Source organism: Barbatula barbatula (genome assembly GCF_947034865.1).
Source record: "Barbatula barbatula genome assembly, chromosome: 12".
NCBI lineage: Eukaryota > Metazoa > Chordata > Actinopteri > Cypriniformes > Nemacheilidae > Barbatula > Barbatula barbatula.
In genome coordinates, this window is record NC_136775.1 from 6,118,845 (window position 1) to 6,135,856 (window position 17,012).

Genomic DNA, 17,012 nt, shown 5'->3' on the forward strand with positions numbered 1-17,012 from the left:
CTCAATGAATCTCATCTTTTGAATTTAATTTGGTTGTTGCATGTCTTGTAACTACTAGAACCAATGAGATTCAGAAGATGAGATGTATTGCTCCTACGTGCTCACAAATGTAACCCTGGAGTCTATGTATTATTTTTATGATGGATATATGCAGTTTTGGAGCTTCGAAAACTCTATCCTTGGCCATTACCAAGCTGGGAAGAGCCAGGATATTTTTTAATATAACTGAGATTTTGTTCAACTAAGAGAATACAGTTACTGAATAAAACTTGGGACTGAGGGTGAGTAAAATATAGGCAAATTAAATTCTTTGGGGTGAAATGTTCCATCAAACACAGAACGGGAATGACAAACCTTGTCAAAAAGGGACAAACCGAACAGTTGGGTTGAATTAAGACAGAAATGTTTAGATTTGACCCCACAATGGGTTAAAACAACCCACCCTGATGTAATATATACCCCAAAGGTTGAGTTTGTCCCATTCTTCGACCCAATATTGTGTAGAAACTCAGCATTTTTACATGTTTATCGAACAGAGACTTCTGTATTATAATCTATATTTATAATTTCTTCTGTACCATCAACATAGTGTACCATGGCTTGTTCTGTAAACATATTAAAGGAGCAATGTGGAGATTTTTGTGGCATCTACTGGTGAGGTTGTGAATTGCAACCAACAGCTCACTTCACACCACCATTTCGAAGCACTAAGGTGGCTGCACAACATTATTGCTTCTTTGGTACTGGGTACCGTAGAAACAACAACAACATGGATTTCATGTATTTGGACCCACATTGTGTAGACAGAAATGGCTTATTCAAATGTATTAAAAACATAGCACTTAATTACATGAGATCTTTAGAAAACTCTGAAGACTACTTATGCATATTATATTGCATTTTTGTCGATATCCAAAAACTACACACTGGACCTTTAAAAAACATTGTTTAGTACAGCAGCATGTGGATTACTTTTTGTATCACTTTGTTTATGTTTATCCAAGGAGGACACAGTACGATAAAAAGGTTCAAGTTTCGCCAATAGAAACTAAATAAATAAATATAAATTTCAGTCCAATGCATTCTGATATTGCTTCATAAAGTACATACTGTATTGGTACTCTGGATTATTTTTGGAATAGGATGATGTCTAAAATACTGCCTCGATAGGCAGCTCACTTGTGTTTGGAACACAGCTCCAGTGATGTTCTGATTCATCTTATTCTTATTCATTTTATGACCGATTACTCAAAAAAGATCTCTTGAACCATTAACTACAATGTATTGCCAGCCATGCTGTGGGGATAGAGTGTGCTGCATTGGGGTCCATAAAGGCTAGGACTGTTTGTGCTTTTGAGATGATTCACACACCGGCTCTGGCAACACAGGCCCCGATTCCCTCTTTTAATTCAGCTTTTTATATGCAGTCTTGCTCTGCAGAATGTAGCCTTATCAATTGCCAAACGTAAGCAAATAAGGCTCTGAAAACATAACAAAATAATTGTAGCTTTTATTTTTCACCAGCTCTACACCCTCAATTCATTTAAGAATAACAGGGACATACTTGACTCTAAATGAACGGGCCTGACAAGTCCTTATCTGGAGACTCCTCAGTTGGTCACTACAGAGAAACACACACAGCAGCGAATGCTGAATGCACCTGAAAACATTACGGTAGAAATAATTACAGAATGAACCAATTAGGGAGCCACAAAGCTAAGCCGTAAAACAAACACCCAATTAGTTTGAAACTCAATTTAACATTCCTTGCCACGGAATCAAATCACCTCTTTAGGAAATTAATAGATGCACTATGTACACTGACACCTTTAAGCAGTGCTAAAGCAGCAAATGAAAACAGCAGAATGAAGACGAGCTACTGCTGTATGAACAAATGGGCTGTCACGATACAAACAAATCTGAGACTGTAATTGGTAAATGGTAACTGCTATGTATTTAATAATTTTAATAATAATTTGCATCATTATTATAAGCTTACTATTGCAAATGGGGAGGAAAAAGTAAGGAAATACACAATGTTTTTTATTTCAAAAATGAAAGTTATAAGTATTAATGGTGTGGTTTTCCAAATATGGCCACTTGGCTCCAAAGGTTAAAAGACTGCAATCTGCAACTTTTTTGGTTAAACATAAACACAAATCAGTCATTGAGCAAGTACATAAAACTGCAATGTTTAAAACTATCCCCTTACCCTTAAAAAGGTAAGTTTATAAATATTATCGAGTAGGATTCTGCGAGAAATATCAGTTGTTTATCAACACAAGTAAATATAAACACGTAAAGGACCCCCCCAATTGTATTTTTAAACAGAGATGCCAACAGAGAGGCAAAATCTATAGATTGCACCTTTAAAGGTATGAAATTTAGTGGCATCTAGTGTTGAGGTTGTGAATTGTAACCAACGGCTCACTCCACCGCTCCCTTTGAAAGCACTACGGCAGAACTAAGACACAGAACTAAGACTTTGTGACGTTTTTCCTTCTTTGCCGAAATTGTTCATGTATTTACTGTCGAAACAACATGTCGAATTTCACGCACCCGGGGTGTTTGTAGATAGAACTATCTCAACATAATGTAAGGTCTTTATACACTTCTGAAGACATAGCTATGTATATTATATTGCATTTCTGTCAATAGTTCCTCCAAAAAATTACACACAGCACATTTAAAACAAACATAAAAAAGTCTAAGTGTAAAAAATATGTATTCTTGTATATGGGAAGTATTTAAGGGTTGCAGAAGTGTTATATAAAGTAGATATAGTACTCATTTATAGTTAATCAGCTTATATAAATACCCAGGATGCAAGTTTGGCTCATGGTTTCCCAAGTCGCTCCCAGACTCAAAACTGCAAGGACGTAGAAGCCAGAGGCCAGTCTCTCAAAAAAGTTGGCAACAATTTATAGACAATTTATGTGGTCCTCACCACTGAAATTGATGTTTCAATTTAAATATAATAATGTAATCAAGTTTTTGCAGGGCTTAGGTTAGGGAGTACAGTAAATATTAATACACTAAGCTAACTCTACAAAATTGGTGGTCTATGGGATACCCTCACAAATGCAGAGAAACAAACCTATGTGTGTTTGGTTGTTTTTATGGTCACACCACTAATAGCACAGCCAAACCCTTTTCATTCAGATACAGTATGTGTCAAGACGTCACATCAGAGTGCAGGCTTTGTCACCAAAGTCCTCCACTCCATACAGGTGTGCTAAAAGCCCCAATCCAAACTTCTCCACTCTCCTATCTCACCCTAATCACCACCATCCACACAGCCTCATTCACGTCCACATCCCGATAAACACACACCCTGCAACAATGGAAAAGAGCAATTTATCCACTTCTATTTCAAGCATTGAGAGACACTCTTTAAACTCTAATGGACTCCCAAAGCATAACCGTGTCACACCGGCTTTCATTTCCGCCTACCTCTGATCCAAAGGCTTTGGGAAGATTTTTCTAAACATGGATGCAAATGTTTTCTGTGGTAGCAATAAAACATTTTGCATGTTTGCATGCACGTATGGAGGTGTATATAATCACGTAGACATGGACAAACAATTAAGGAAGTATATTTGAAGGAACACATAATTCCAGGAACATATGGCGACCAAATGAAGAATAGCATCTTTCAATACATCAACAAACTTTGGCTTTACCATAAAGAACATTATGGGATATGAAAGATGATGGTTGGAGGGGAACACATTACCTACATCCCCTCATCTAGGTTCTTCAGACTGCATGCTCAGAGTGTTCAAAGAGAAAGATGAAAATACATGAATGCCGCTATATGCTCAAGTTTGTAGTTGTTGTTATTTTTTATTCTGTCGGATATCTGTCAAGGTTTAACATAAATCACTTCTGTGCATTCTTGTATTGCTATATCCACAAAGGATATACTGTTTGTAATGCGGCCTTACAATGTGGCCCAAACAACATGTCTTCAAAGTCAGTATTTCTGAGCATCTTCACATCTAAAAAAATGATTGATTTCAAAACAGAGCATTTGAATAATTTTATAAACAAAACTCAAAATAAATGAAACAATATAAACACCGCAATATATGAGGCGAAATAAGATCAGCAAAAGATGGCCCAGACTCCTCCAAAAACTAAAAACAGCCCACCTGCATCCTAAATTGTTTTTCCAAAGGGCAGAACGGCACTATCGAGTGGATTATTGTATACCGTGTTAGCGTGTCTGAAATAATTTCCTTGTGAAGATGTTAAGCGGAAGAAAGCTGTGTGTTTCAAAGTTTCAATATTCAGCCCCTCTGTTTCTCACCACCATTGTGTCTCATTTCTCCTTGAGCTGCTGTTTTACTGTGACCGTGAGAGTGTTAAATTAGGATGAAAGATGGGCAAAGTATATCTTTAACCTCTCCTGAAGGAATAATATCTTCACTCATCTGCTCTGCTGAATGTACAGTACACACAGGATTAATTAAAACAGCCGGACGAAAGGACATGGTGTCGGATGGCTACCAATTAGCATAAGAACGGCAATATCCAAAAGGGAGGCCATGACTATGCGGTAATCTCATGCAATATGTCACACTCAGCTGTACTGTAAAATCTTTTTATGTTCTTTATCACACATATTTCATACGCCGAGGTGAATGCAATACTGATGCACACTCAACAATAGTAGTGTAGTTATGGGTATAGTTCAACCAAAAATAAAAATTCTGTTATCATTTGCTCACCCTCTTGTGATTTTAAACCTGAATGACTTTCTTTCTTCTGCAATAAACAAAAGAAGATATTTTGAAGAATGTTGGTAACCGAACAACAGCGGTACCCATTCATTTCTATTGTGTGGACACAAAACCAATGCAAGTCAATGGGTACCACCGTTGTTTGGTTACCAACATTCTTCCAGATATCGTCTCTTGTGTTCTGCACGGAAAAAAAAGTCGTACAGGTTTGAAATGACAACAAGGTGAATCATTTTTGGGCGAACTATCCCTTTAAAGAATGTGGTTGTTGTCACTCTCATTTATGACCAATCTGTTGAAAATCACTTTTAACATAATATGGTTCTGGGGTAATGCGGGAAATTCTTGAAACTTCCCGAATCAAGTTCTTGTTGAATCTGCTTTCTACTTCGATCTTTTCACACAGATCTGTTCTTCTTTGATCTCCTCTATAGAGGCCGAAGAGACGAACACTCTATCTGTTATGTATTGAGCCAGTGAGGCTGGTGTCTTGTTCACTCCTCTGAATCTCCATCCCATCACAGCAGGGGATTGTGGGATGGATATGGAGGGGAGAAGTGATTATCAATAAAAGGCCAGACAAACAAGGCCGAGTCAATATAGACTCTTAACTTGAAAAACAGTCACAAACACACACACAAATAAGTTCTCACCTATGGTGTCTCCTTGTTCATGCACCATGCTGGCCAAGTCCTTCATAATCTGATTAACGTCCAGCATGTCTCTCTGCAAAAACAAACCAGAGGTTAAAGCTTGCAGATGAGTTAAACAAGCTTCAAGGTGTTCTAAAGGGCTCTTCAATGTACTCTCATGCATTACTTCAAAGAAATAACAAGCAACAAATGAAGCAGAACGATAAAACAGGAATGGATATTAATGAACATCAATCAGACATTCTCACATATAAATAGTCTTTAATACCTTATAGTACTTGCTCTTATAAGCAGTCAAGCTTGGGAGTTGAGACCACCCTAGTTTGTATCGCTCTTGATAAAATCTAAATGCTTTAATGTAAATACAATTTACTGTACCCAAACATTTTTCTAGTTTCAAAAGGAGGTGTGGCTACAAACATTTTTTTGACAGTCATAAAACATAATAAACAAAAAACGTGAAGTACAACTATGTAAAAACCAAACCTCCACCTTCTCTGGAGCCGTTTTATTTCAAACCTCTATTCTCTCACCCAGGCCTGAAGCAACACGAAGGCTTCAAAACCCTCAGTCTATCTCCCCCTCACAGGCCGTTTTCGTCCATACACAAACCCATGCAAGTGCAGGTGGGTCGGTGGAGCCGAAACCATTGAGCCATTCATCACAGGTGTCTGCAATTGTTTGGGAAACTGGCAGCCATCCTGGCTCTGGCACAAACTGTCCACCAGGAGCCAAAATGGCCCCTAGCAAACACCACATTACCAATTTCTGCATTTCTCACCGTGGCTGTCAGGACCATCACAAAGCAACATATTTATTTTAACCAGCAAGGAGCTTGAGCAATTTACATTTAGGTCTGCAGTAACGAAAAAGATGTGTAGTCTCTTTATGCTTGATTCTATATTAGAAAAAAAGCATGGACATCAAGTCAGAGCAACCATACAGTAAGTATATTTACACTATTGGTTAAAAATGACTCTGTTAGTAAATACCTCTCGGTGGAGAGGCATCCCCTTTGAGAATTGAGTTTGTAGCTAACAGGCGTTCAATCCAGAATAAATCAAAGCACAAGTCATAACCGCCAAACACAATTGAGAATACTGAAGGGAGTCTGGGGGGAAAAGTCTGATGAAATATTAAGAAATTACCTAAATGACCTAAACAAACTTTCCCCTACTCTAACTTCCAGACAAAATAATTTGCTGCCTTATCTGTAAAATGTTTTCTCCACAATTTTCAATTAAAGGTCAACTGTAAAAACATTATAAATGTATAAAAAATAAAGCAAATACTGCATTTAAAATTCTTAACATCAATAAATTAAAAACATTTTAAGATTACATAAAACAAAAAGAGGGCCTTTAGATTTAGTTCAATAAACTTGTTTGTGTTCATTTTATATATAAACAAGAAAGGCCCCTCAGCCCAGGGGGAGTCTGGAGGGCCCCGGGGGGAGGTGTGGTAGTTTATGTCATTTATACAGCAATAATAGGCACATATAGTGCCCTAATGTTCCCTTACGACCCAAAACCCACTGTTTGTCTTCATATTACTTTTTCATGAAGCTTGCCCCCTGAGACTCACAGTAACCCATGCTAGTAAAGTGACTTCAACATGCACGTCAGGGATACTTTGGATAATATGAGATACAGTAATGAGGGATGTGTGGGATGTTTTCAATGTTGAAAGGAACAGTTCACTCCAAAAAGAAAGTTCTGTCTTTATTTATTCACCCTCAGGTTGTTCCAAATCTGTATATATATCTTTGCTCTGATGAACACAGAGAAAGATATCTGGAAGAATGCTTGTAACCAAACAGTTCTTGGCCACAACTGACTACCATAGTAAGAACAAATGATTTGTTCTGTTGAACATAAAAGAAGATGTTTTAAATAATGTAGGAAAGCAAACACTTCTGGGGCACTTTTGACTACCGTTGTCATATTTCCCACTGTACCGATTGGAGACAAATGGTCTTTCTTTGTTTTATTAGATACAAAATGTCAGACGTCTGCCGACTCTGACACACAGACAAGCTTCACAGGGCCAGATGACAAGAGTTGCAGCAATACAATTAAATGTGAGGACCGATAAAGCTACAGATGTCACGAAAAAAAAACACACTTCCAAACAGAAGATGATTGGCACTTCTATGAATACAACAAGCCAGGAAGTTTTGTAGGAGCTGTGACTGACAGGGTTGAATGTGAGAGTGACTGTAAACCATCAGACGGTCCAAGACAAGAAAACTGTGAGAATGTATTGTGCAGATAAGGCGAGATGTTAGGAGGAGAGGGAGTAGAGACCTGTGGGGACGAACTGACTGTTCCATGCGGCACCTGAGGTATATTTGCAGTTGTGTCTACTTTGGACAAAAAGGACAAGATGTGGAAGATATTGTTAAATATATAGTTCAGCATGACTTCTGTTATATCTCTGAAGTCAGGAGAGAGCCCTCTTGTGTCCACAATTTACTTACTGTAGATTTAAAGGTACTGTATGTAATTTACTGGCAATAGTTTGTTTAAAGTTTTTATCTTAACAGATAAAATTGATTAAATAACAACCTTATGCAAAGAATTCTGGGAACCAAAAACTGAAAAAGTTAATGAGGATTTCTGGGAAACAATATAAACAACATAAGGTAAAATCAAACTGTATTTGCATACAGATGATAACCTTAAAGCTGTAAATACCAATGCAATGTTTACGGTCCAGGGACAATTCTTATGTGTCGAAATGCGCTGTGGATGATGCAGACGTGGTACACCGGGTGAAGATAATGTGATTTGACTTCCCTCTGTGTTTCTGATTTCAAGTTCTCTCACCGAACGCAGCACGTATCAAGGCTCCCCCAGGGCTAACAAACTGAAATCTCCATATTCAGAAGCTGCCAGCTGGGTGTGTGTAACTCCGAGAGCACGTTAGAAAGTATAGCTTGAACTGCGTATGATAGAGAAAGAGCAGTCGGCTGGTGGCTGATAGCTTCATAATAGCCTGCGAAAAGGAGCGTTCAGTCACACCGGTAGACAATCAGCTGCGAGAGCTCTGACCATCAGAAATAAGTGAGTGAAGGAGCTGTAGTAGAGAGAAAGAAACAGGTGAGATAAGACACGGTCGATAGTCACAAACGAGGTGAGGCAGTGGAATATCTGATTATGGCTGTATCATAAATCATCACAGGTACTTCCGTATCAACGGACGTCACGGTTTAAAAGACAGACGAGTTTTTAAGATAATTGATCACTTTGAAGGGGACTCCCTGTATGGATCGTAACAGGGCAATGAAGCAGGTTAAATTAGCTTTTTGGAGAGATAATGACACAGGTTTAATTAAATGTGTAACCACAGATAGATCTAGATAAACAAGCACAAGGCCTGAGAGCCTATTTTTCTGTGTGTCTTTTTTTATCAAAGGAGACTGGGGTAAGTTGTCACATTTATAATGCCAATTATAAAGATATTTTCGGTAAAGGCCTTTAAGGGATAGTTCACCAAAACAAAATTTAAATTATTTTGTCATTTTAAACATGTAGTACTTTCTCATGTCAAACACAATATGTATTTTAAAGAATGCTTGACTTGTGTTGCATAGACACAAAACCAATGTCAATTGGGACTTAAAGCTTTCTGTTACCAACATTCTTCAAAATACTATATTTTCCTGTCTGTTCTGCAGAAAAAAGAAAGTCAAACAGGATTGAAATGACAAGAGGGTGAGTAAATGATGAGAGGATTTTCATTTTTGGTTATTGACCTTATAACCAATTCATAAATTACACAACAAATAAAACGTGTAAAATTAAAACATACTATAAACGTGACAACTAAGCCTGGTAACCTTAGGCACGAGAACAATTTCTGTAAATATATAAATAGTGCTTTTAGTGCAGCGTTTGATGTTACTTTGATATGAAGGCTGTGCAGTGATGAATGTCAATCTCGGGCACCTCTGTTTAGTTTACTGCCACATCAATGCATTTAAATTCTATATGAGACTCATATGCTGCTCTTGTGTTAGTCATCATTTGCTTGAAGCGTTTGTCATTAATCTAGTCATCCATCCGTCTACCTCACGTCTCCTCAGATGCCCAAACAGTGCCTACAGCTGTTCTACCTCTCCAAATGCCAGTTTTTCTCTATGTTAAACTGCAACCGACCCCGTGTGCATGCTATATCGGGTAATGTGCTGCAGAGACTTTTCCTCTAACTGTATTTTGAACATAATTTTTTTTAAATATTAGATTTCCACAGCTTCAAAATCTTAGAACAGCTCTACCGACTTCAGATGCAATCTTTTTGTGGTCCTTTAAAAATCATATATAACATACTATACATCGCCGTGCAGTGTCTTTGAAAGCATTGCTATCCTGAAGGACAATCACGTTTCTATGTAAAGTTGAGCTTTTGGCACTTAAATAAAAGGTGCTGAGGTTATGATGGATGAAAGGAATCAATAAACTCTGCTCTTTCATTGAAAACATAGTTACTTTGGTGTTGACCTACAGTGCACGCCAGGCCACTATGTCAGTCAAACTCAGTCTTAGATTACTAAGCTTAAGCACACTGTCAAGTTAGTTTTTGTTTTCGGAGAAACATCTAGTGACATGATGCTTTGTCTGACCCCATACATGCCCAAAGCAATATCACACACTTCAATGGAGCATTAAAACAATAGCGTGACCTCGGCCTTTAAACGTACAGTACACGCAAGAACACACACAGTACAGAACACATACGAACATATAAATATTACACGGCAAACCACATCAACATACATATTTTAAGTAAAAAATATCTACCTTTAAAAAGCATGTCAAACATGACAACATTACTCCATTACAATATAATATGTAAACATTTTATCTTTGAATCGCTCAGCTTTTTTCTTTTTTAATGTCCTTTAGTATCTCTGAGCGGCCTGTGTTTTCCTAAGAGGCATAATTAGACTTAAATTAGGGCATTTTCACCGAGCAAGCACCAGCATAAAGCAATCTCCAGAATGTGTTTGTAATAACATCAAGGGAGACTGCAGCATGCATAAAGGCTGGTTTTATCAAACAAAACCAAAATAAAAGAACATATTGTGTAAGCACGATGGCTGTACTGATGGCTGTCATTGCTGCTCTGGCAGTAGTCGAGATGAGTATGCCAGCTAAGCTAGCGCCTGGGGAGACGTTGGCTAATTATTCTCTGTGTGTACGTTTTGTTTTGGGAGGGGAGGTGCTCGGCGCGATGCTGTATTTGCCGTGCTAACATGCAAGACTTTGATCTTGGCCAGTTTAACAGCCCCAGCGCATTCAAATTGGCAGCTTATTTACTGCTTGATCGCTAAAGCTCTGATTTAAAGGAACCGGTGGAGTGTGTGCAGTTTGTCCAAAGACAGTGGTCAAAAACAGCAATGCTTTGACAGAAGGGCCCTAAAAATCCAGCTGTCGATAAAAACAATCATATGAGCTCAAAACGATCCTGACTTAAGGGAAACGAATATCTAATAGCCATTAACTGGAACAACAGGATAGTGTTCATTATATTGATCAGTAGGATATCAATATATGGACATCTTCTAGAATGTAAGCCTTTTAATGCATGTACTTGTTGTTTCATGTTACAAGTACTAAGGTTGAAAATATATTAATTTGAACAATTAAACATTTTGCTTGAACTGCATCTCTACAGCAATGGATATTTTGGAAGATATTTTGAAGAATGTTGGTAACCGAACAACAGCGGTACCCATTGACAAGATTCTTCAAAATATATTATTTTGTTTTTCTGCAGAAGAGAGAAGGTCATACAGGTTTGACATGATAAGAGAGTGAGTATATGATGACAAACATTTTGGGGTGAACTATCACTTTATATACAGTACATATACAGTAATGCATACAATGTCAATACATTTGTGTATTAAAAGGTATTCAAATGATTGCATATGTATATATAACTAAATACAAATTAGATCATCTGAAACAAACTTTTCTGAGACCATTATTTTTAGCTTTTAAGTTCTTATTAGTACAGTACTAACCAAATATGTGATTCCTAATATGTTCTCTTCCTCTCTCTCTCTCTCTCTCTCTCTCTCTCTCTCTCTCTCTCTCTCTCTCTCTCTCTCTCTCTCTCTCTCTCTGTCTCTCTCTCTCTCTCTCTCTCTCTCCTTCTTTCATTCGCCTAGATAAATGTGTTTAAAGCTGATATGAGATCCCACCACAGCCCAGCCCCCCTTCCCGGCCCAAAGGCAACAGGCAACAGGACGCAGTGTCACAGCAGAGAAATTGTTAAGCAGATTTACGCGCTTACAGCCCCCCAAAAAACGATGACATTTTTGTGCGCGGCCTGCTGAGGGCTTAAGCGCGAAACGTCTCTTTCTGCCCTTGCTGAATAAACGGTTTATAATGTAAAATCAAATGTTTCCTTTCCGTAAAACCCCAAGGACCTTAAAACTCAAAGCACACACTCTTAGGCACAAACCATGCGTGTGTTTGTGCGCACGTGCATCATTTACGCAGGAAGAGTGTTTGTCATCCTCTTGATGAGGATTGAAATATGATTTTTACGAGTCTTCTGATACACATCTCTGCATCTGAATGTAGCCGGCTAGCTGCTCTAAAGCACTTGCTATCGATTGTGACACAGAAAACATAATCACAATCGCAGCGCGGGGACACACAATGAAGGCGATGCCAAACGCTAAAGAAGACAAGACAGATATTAATGTTAGAAAAAAGAATAGAAATGACTTTCAGAAAACAAATCAATACAGAATTGTAACATCAGGCTGAGCGAAGGCTCTTAGTGTGAGATGATAAAGAATCTCTGCGTATATACAGGTATCATAAGGAATGTAACAATAGTGGTTCAGATTGTTTAAAGGTCCAGTCAGTAATATCTAGAGGCAAGGTTGCGAATTGCAACCAACGGCTGACTCCACTCCACCCCTCCCAATCCCTTTCGAAACACTACGACGGCTGACAGAACATGGCGAATTACATGCAAGGGGATCCGTGGCGTATGTAAATAGAAATAGCTTATTATAAGGTTATAAAAACATAACGCTTTATTGTGCAAAATCTCCATAGACCTCTGAAAACATAGCAATGTATATTACATTGCATTTCTATCAATAGATCATCCCAAAAATTACACACTGGACCTTTAAGTATATCAAATGTATAGATAACATAGAAATAATTTGTTATAATTTTTTCCCCCTCATGTCATTTGAAACTTGCATATTACTTAGAACACCGAAGTTATTTTGAGAAATATCTGTGTGGTTTGTGTCCATACAATGGAAGTCGATGGGTCAAATGTTGTTTCTTTACCAACTTTCTTCAAAATATCTTCTTTTGTGTTCTGTAGAAGAAAGTCAGTCATACATGTGTGGAATGGCATGAGGGTGCGTATAAAAAAAGAAAGAATATAAATTTTGGAGTGACAAATCCCATTAAGAAAGAAATATTTTGAAATTGGAAATACAATTCTTATCACATTTATTCTGAGAAATAACTAAGAAGATGGAATAACCTTTACTCTCGTTATATTTATTCAGGTGCTCAAAATCCAATCCGATAATTGTCAAATAATTTATTTATTTATTGTTAGAAAAACTAAAACTTTCTACAACTACTGTTTCTTTCGCTACACACTGTCATACTGTATACAATAATTGTGAATATTTATTTAGGTGGCTAAAATCCAATCTAATAATTGTCACTAACAAATAAAACATAAAAAATCCTCTTTCGCTACACGCATTGATTTCACATATTATTGTTACTCTTCCGTTGATGTATGGATGTAATTCATTTAATAACTTCCTTCCACTGATTCAGAAGTTTTGGGTTCACTAAAAATAACCAAGTCTTTGTTTAGAAACTGCATCGCTGAGTTTTTTATTATTGTGTTCCTCCCACACCGGCATCTAAGCGTGCATCCAGCATTTATTAACAATACAGAAATGACATAAAAATCAATAAAACTTATCTGAATAAGAACTTCTTTGTTCCCAGTCCTTCCTACAGTATATGATTGAATTGAAAAGAAGGATGAAAACGTGTAGGGGCTGGTCTTTCTCAACACGAAGCTGTGGGTGAACCGAGAGCGCGAGGGAAAGACTGGGATAGAGAGAAAGCACACCCACAGAGTCAGGGTTGTTTGTTATAAGAATAACACCACCCTTGCCTTACTGCATCAAAGTAGATCAACACAGGACGTGCTTTGACTAGACACGTACACACTATATACATGCAGAACAATGCAAAGAACAAAAAACAAACACCAGCATACACGGCATTGAAGCCATATGCACAGTTACGTGCCTAGGCACCCACAAAGAGACATAGTCATGCATTACGACGTGGCCACTCAAAGAACTATATTTTATTCCTGTAAGGGTACTCTTTCATAGCTCAGGAGATTTAGTCCTCTGTATAGTTCAGGTATCAGGTTTATTTCAGAATAAAATAAAATGAATTGTTGAAATAGTGTAGAGTTTTGAGGTAGAATGTTAAAAGTATTTGAACAATTATAGTAGAGGAAAAGTTTGCTTTTGGGGTGGGCGGTATGACCACAATCTTATATCACTTCAGCAGTTAGTCATTTTATATCATGGGAATGATATGTTTCAGAACCGTAAAATGTTTTATAAATTACATAACCGTGTATGCCATTCTGAGATAAAGTAGAAAACTTTACAAAGAACTTAAGTTTTCTTAAATAAAACCATTGGTCCCAATTGACTTGCATTGGTTTTGTCTCCATAGAATAGAATCATTTATTTAATTCTTTCCAAAGCTGAGCTTCAGTTGAAACCCCAAACACACCAATGCAGCATGCATACATTTAAATGCATCTTCAATCAAATAATAGAATAATGAGTGATGTTATCCAATTGTCCAGAGTTGGACATCACTTTTGGTCACTACTATACTATATTGCCAAATGTATCCTATAAAGTGACAGAAATTAAGCTATTTTATATTACAAATATGAATATTAACAACATTAATTTAGTTTTATGAATTTTTGCTGTCACACCATCACTCTAAAAAGTTTAACAGTGGTTTACTTAATATTTTTTTGTGAAATTATTTACACACAAAAACATTTTTATCAATAAAAATATACTGTTTAAATGAGTAAATGTTAGTCAAAAGTAAGTAAATCGAGTAACTCAAATAATATTAAGGGTATATTAAAAATGTAATTTGTTAATCAAAATCTTTTCATTCAATAAACTTAAATAATAAATGTAATTTATTATATAGTACAATAATAATAATAAGTTAATATAGCTTTTTATTTTGGTGATATTTACCAAGACACTGGATTATGTTTTAGAATTATATTTTTCAACCACCCTTTTGGGACATTCTATTTTTGAAGACACTTAAAAATAGAGAATATTGGTCTCCTAATTCTCCAAAGCAACTAAGAAATCACACTTTTTCTTCCTTACAATCATGTCTTATAGTCAAGTAAAATGATTAAGCAATTCTGTCTTTTAATCTTGACATCACGACTTAAGATTCTTAACTAGGCTGGAGAACCACCAGCATTTGTTACAGATGTGCTTGTCTGCCGTTATCATGGTTTACTGTAGCTGCACTTGGCATTAAAACTTCCATTTTCACTGAAGGGCAAATGAGCTGCTCTGAACACATTTGCAGCGCAGACACGTGTGTCTATTTTTTCTATTGGATGGGCCAGGTGTTGATTTCAGATTCCCCTTGAAATGTGTCCTTTGTCATGCCCTATGTTTTCTTTTTTTTAAGAATTCATTCTGATGAAATGATAGCTGTGCCAGCGTGTCAGAGGTGCGACTGGGGTTGATGTCACAAAGGTGGAAAGGCGGAGCCTGGCTCCTCCCTTTCAATGTGTCATGTCCAAATTGAATTTGTTAATACCGAGGTACTATTTATTACCCTTGTGGGTTGCCGCAAAGAAAATGAAGATGGAGAATCTATAAGCATGAACAACCCTTGTGTCCTTTATCCGTGCCGTCCCTTCCCACGGTTCGCCAGAGAACGCTTCGCCCGAGCGCACATGCTGCCAGAGTAAATGCGAACTACCGAAGAGGATAGATCAGCTTTTGGAGGGAGGGGGAGAGAGAGAGGGGGGGGGGACTGATTGTGCTTTACACGGATAACAGACATTCCATCTTCTGTATTTCCCTTGAGAACCCATCTAAAAGTGAACGAGAGAGGGAGAGATAAAGAGAGAGAGAGTGGTGGGGTACAAACACTGCTGATTCACTTGAGTCTCGTTGGTGAAGATGATGTGTGGGGCAAGCTGGAGGTGAGGATTGAGGAAACGCAGGGAAGATGCCAGACAGGAAGAGCACATTGTCAGATATGATCAGCTCGGCAGGGCCCCGGGGCCATCGACATCTCCAGAACTTCCATCAGAGCTTCTGGAGCACAAACTCATCTTCATCACCTTTCCAATCATGTGAAAACCCGGGCCAATTTCTCCTCCAATAAATAGGCTGTCGGTTTTGTTTGAGCTTTTCATGTTTTGTCTATGTGACGAATGGGAATTTATTAGAGGGGCGGTGGGATGCGAGACTGTCTGATGCCTGTCCGTTAAGCAGATGGGGAGATGCGCTAGCAATTGAACATCTTTGAACTTCAGACAGGTCTTCAGCTTTGAAATGCCATTCATCTTAATTCCAAGGCTTTCTCAAGGTTGTCATTGGTCATTAGGACACGCAACCTCTCTCGTTTTTTCAGCTCCGTGCTATTCGAACTAGAAAGCGTCATTTGTTTCGACAACGCCATCTGTGCGACTCGCTTTCAATCTATTTTTCTACCCCGTCAATAATTATGACAGGCCACATTTACTTCTGGCTCTCATTCTCACTTTTCTCTTTGACCACACCGCATCAATAAGGAACAGCGCATGCTACGTGTCTAAAACACATGGCTTTGAAATCAGACCAAGCCCGTGTCAAAGAACAATAGGATGATCCCATCATAGCAGGTTCACATACGGGAACGCACATATGGAGCAAAACAGCTGTTCGGCCACAGACGGGACATACTTCAATAGTCACTCGACGCTGTTTTTTCAGTGGGGTATGAAAAGCCTTCTGCTTGTGTGTGCCACTAAACAGCAGAACAAACTGTATTAGTGAGAGCCGGGAAATTGGGCAGAGAGCTCGGTGTTCAACACAACAGTTACTAAAGATAATGACGAGTACAGCAAATAAGTTTAACAACAAAGTTCTTCAGGGCTTTTATGCACAAGGAAATAAGTTATGTTGTGATGTTACCGCTAAAGATCCTGTTTGTTCATTCAAATGTGCTTGAAGTGGTGAAGAAGGGACAATGATAGTGTTTTCCGCAAGCGGACCGCAAGCCACCCTTACAGATAATATGAGTAAGTTTGTTAGGGACAGATAACAAGGTTAAAGTGCTTATTCTGTGGGGGGTTATACAAAAATTCATTCATCCTTCCGCTGTTGTACCAACATTTATGCAAAACAATATTTGGATATTTAACTCTTTCAAAAGACTGCATAGAGAAAACACTAAAAATAAGATAACTTGTGCAACTTTTGAAATGATGCATTAATTTCAGAGTTGGACAGTACTGGTGAAGTATTTTC

At 37.8% G+C, this 17,012-nt stretch overlaps 1 protein-coding gene across 1 annotated transcript in view; it reads right to left on the reverse strand.

Moving 5' to 3' along the window:
* tsnare1 (T-SNARE Domain Containing 1) overlaps positions 1-17,012 on the reverse strand; it is a 90,306-nt gene that overhangs the window by 29,559 nt on the left and 43,735 nt on the right. Inside the window, exon 9 of the mRNA XM_079470125.1 lies at positions 5,399-5,471. Within this exon, the coding sequence (XP_079326251.1) occupies positions 5,399-5,471 (73 nt within the window). The remainder of the gene's footprint in view (positions 1-5,398; positions 5,472-17,012) is intronic.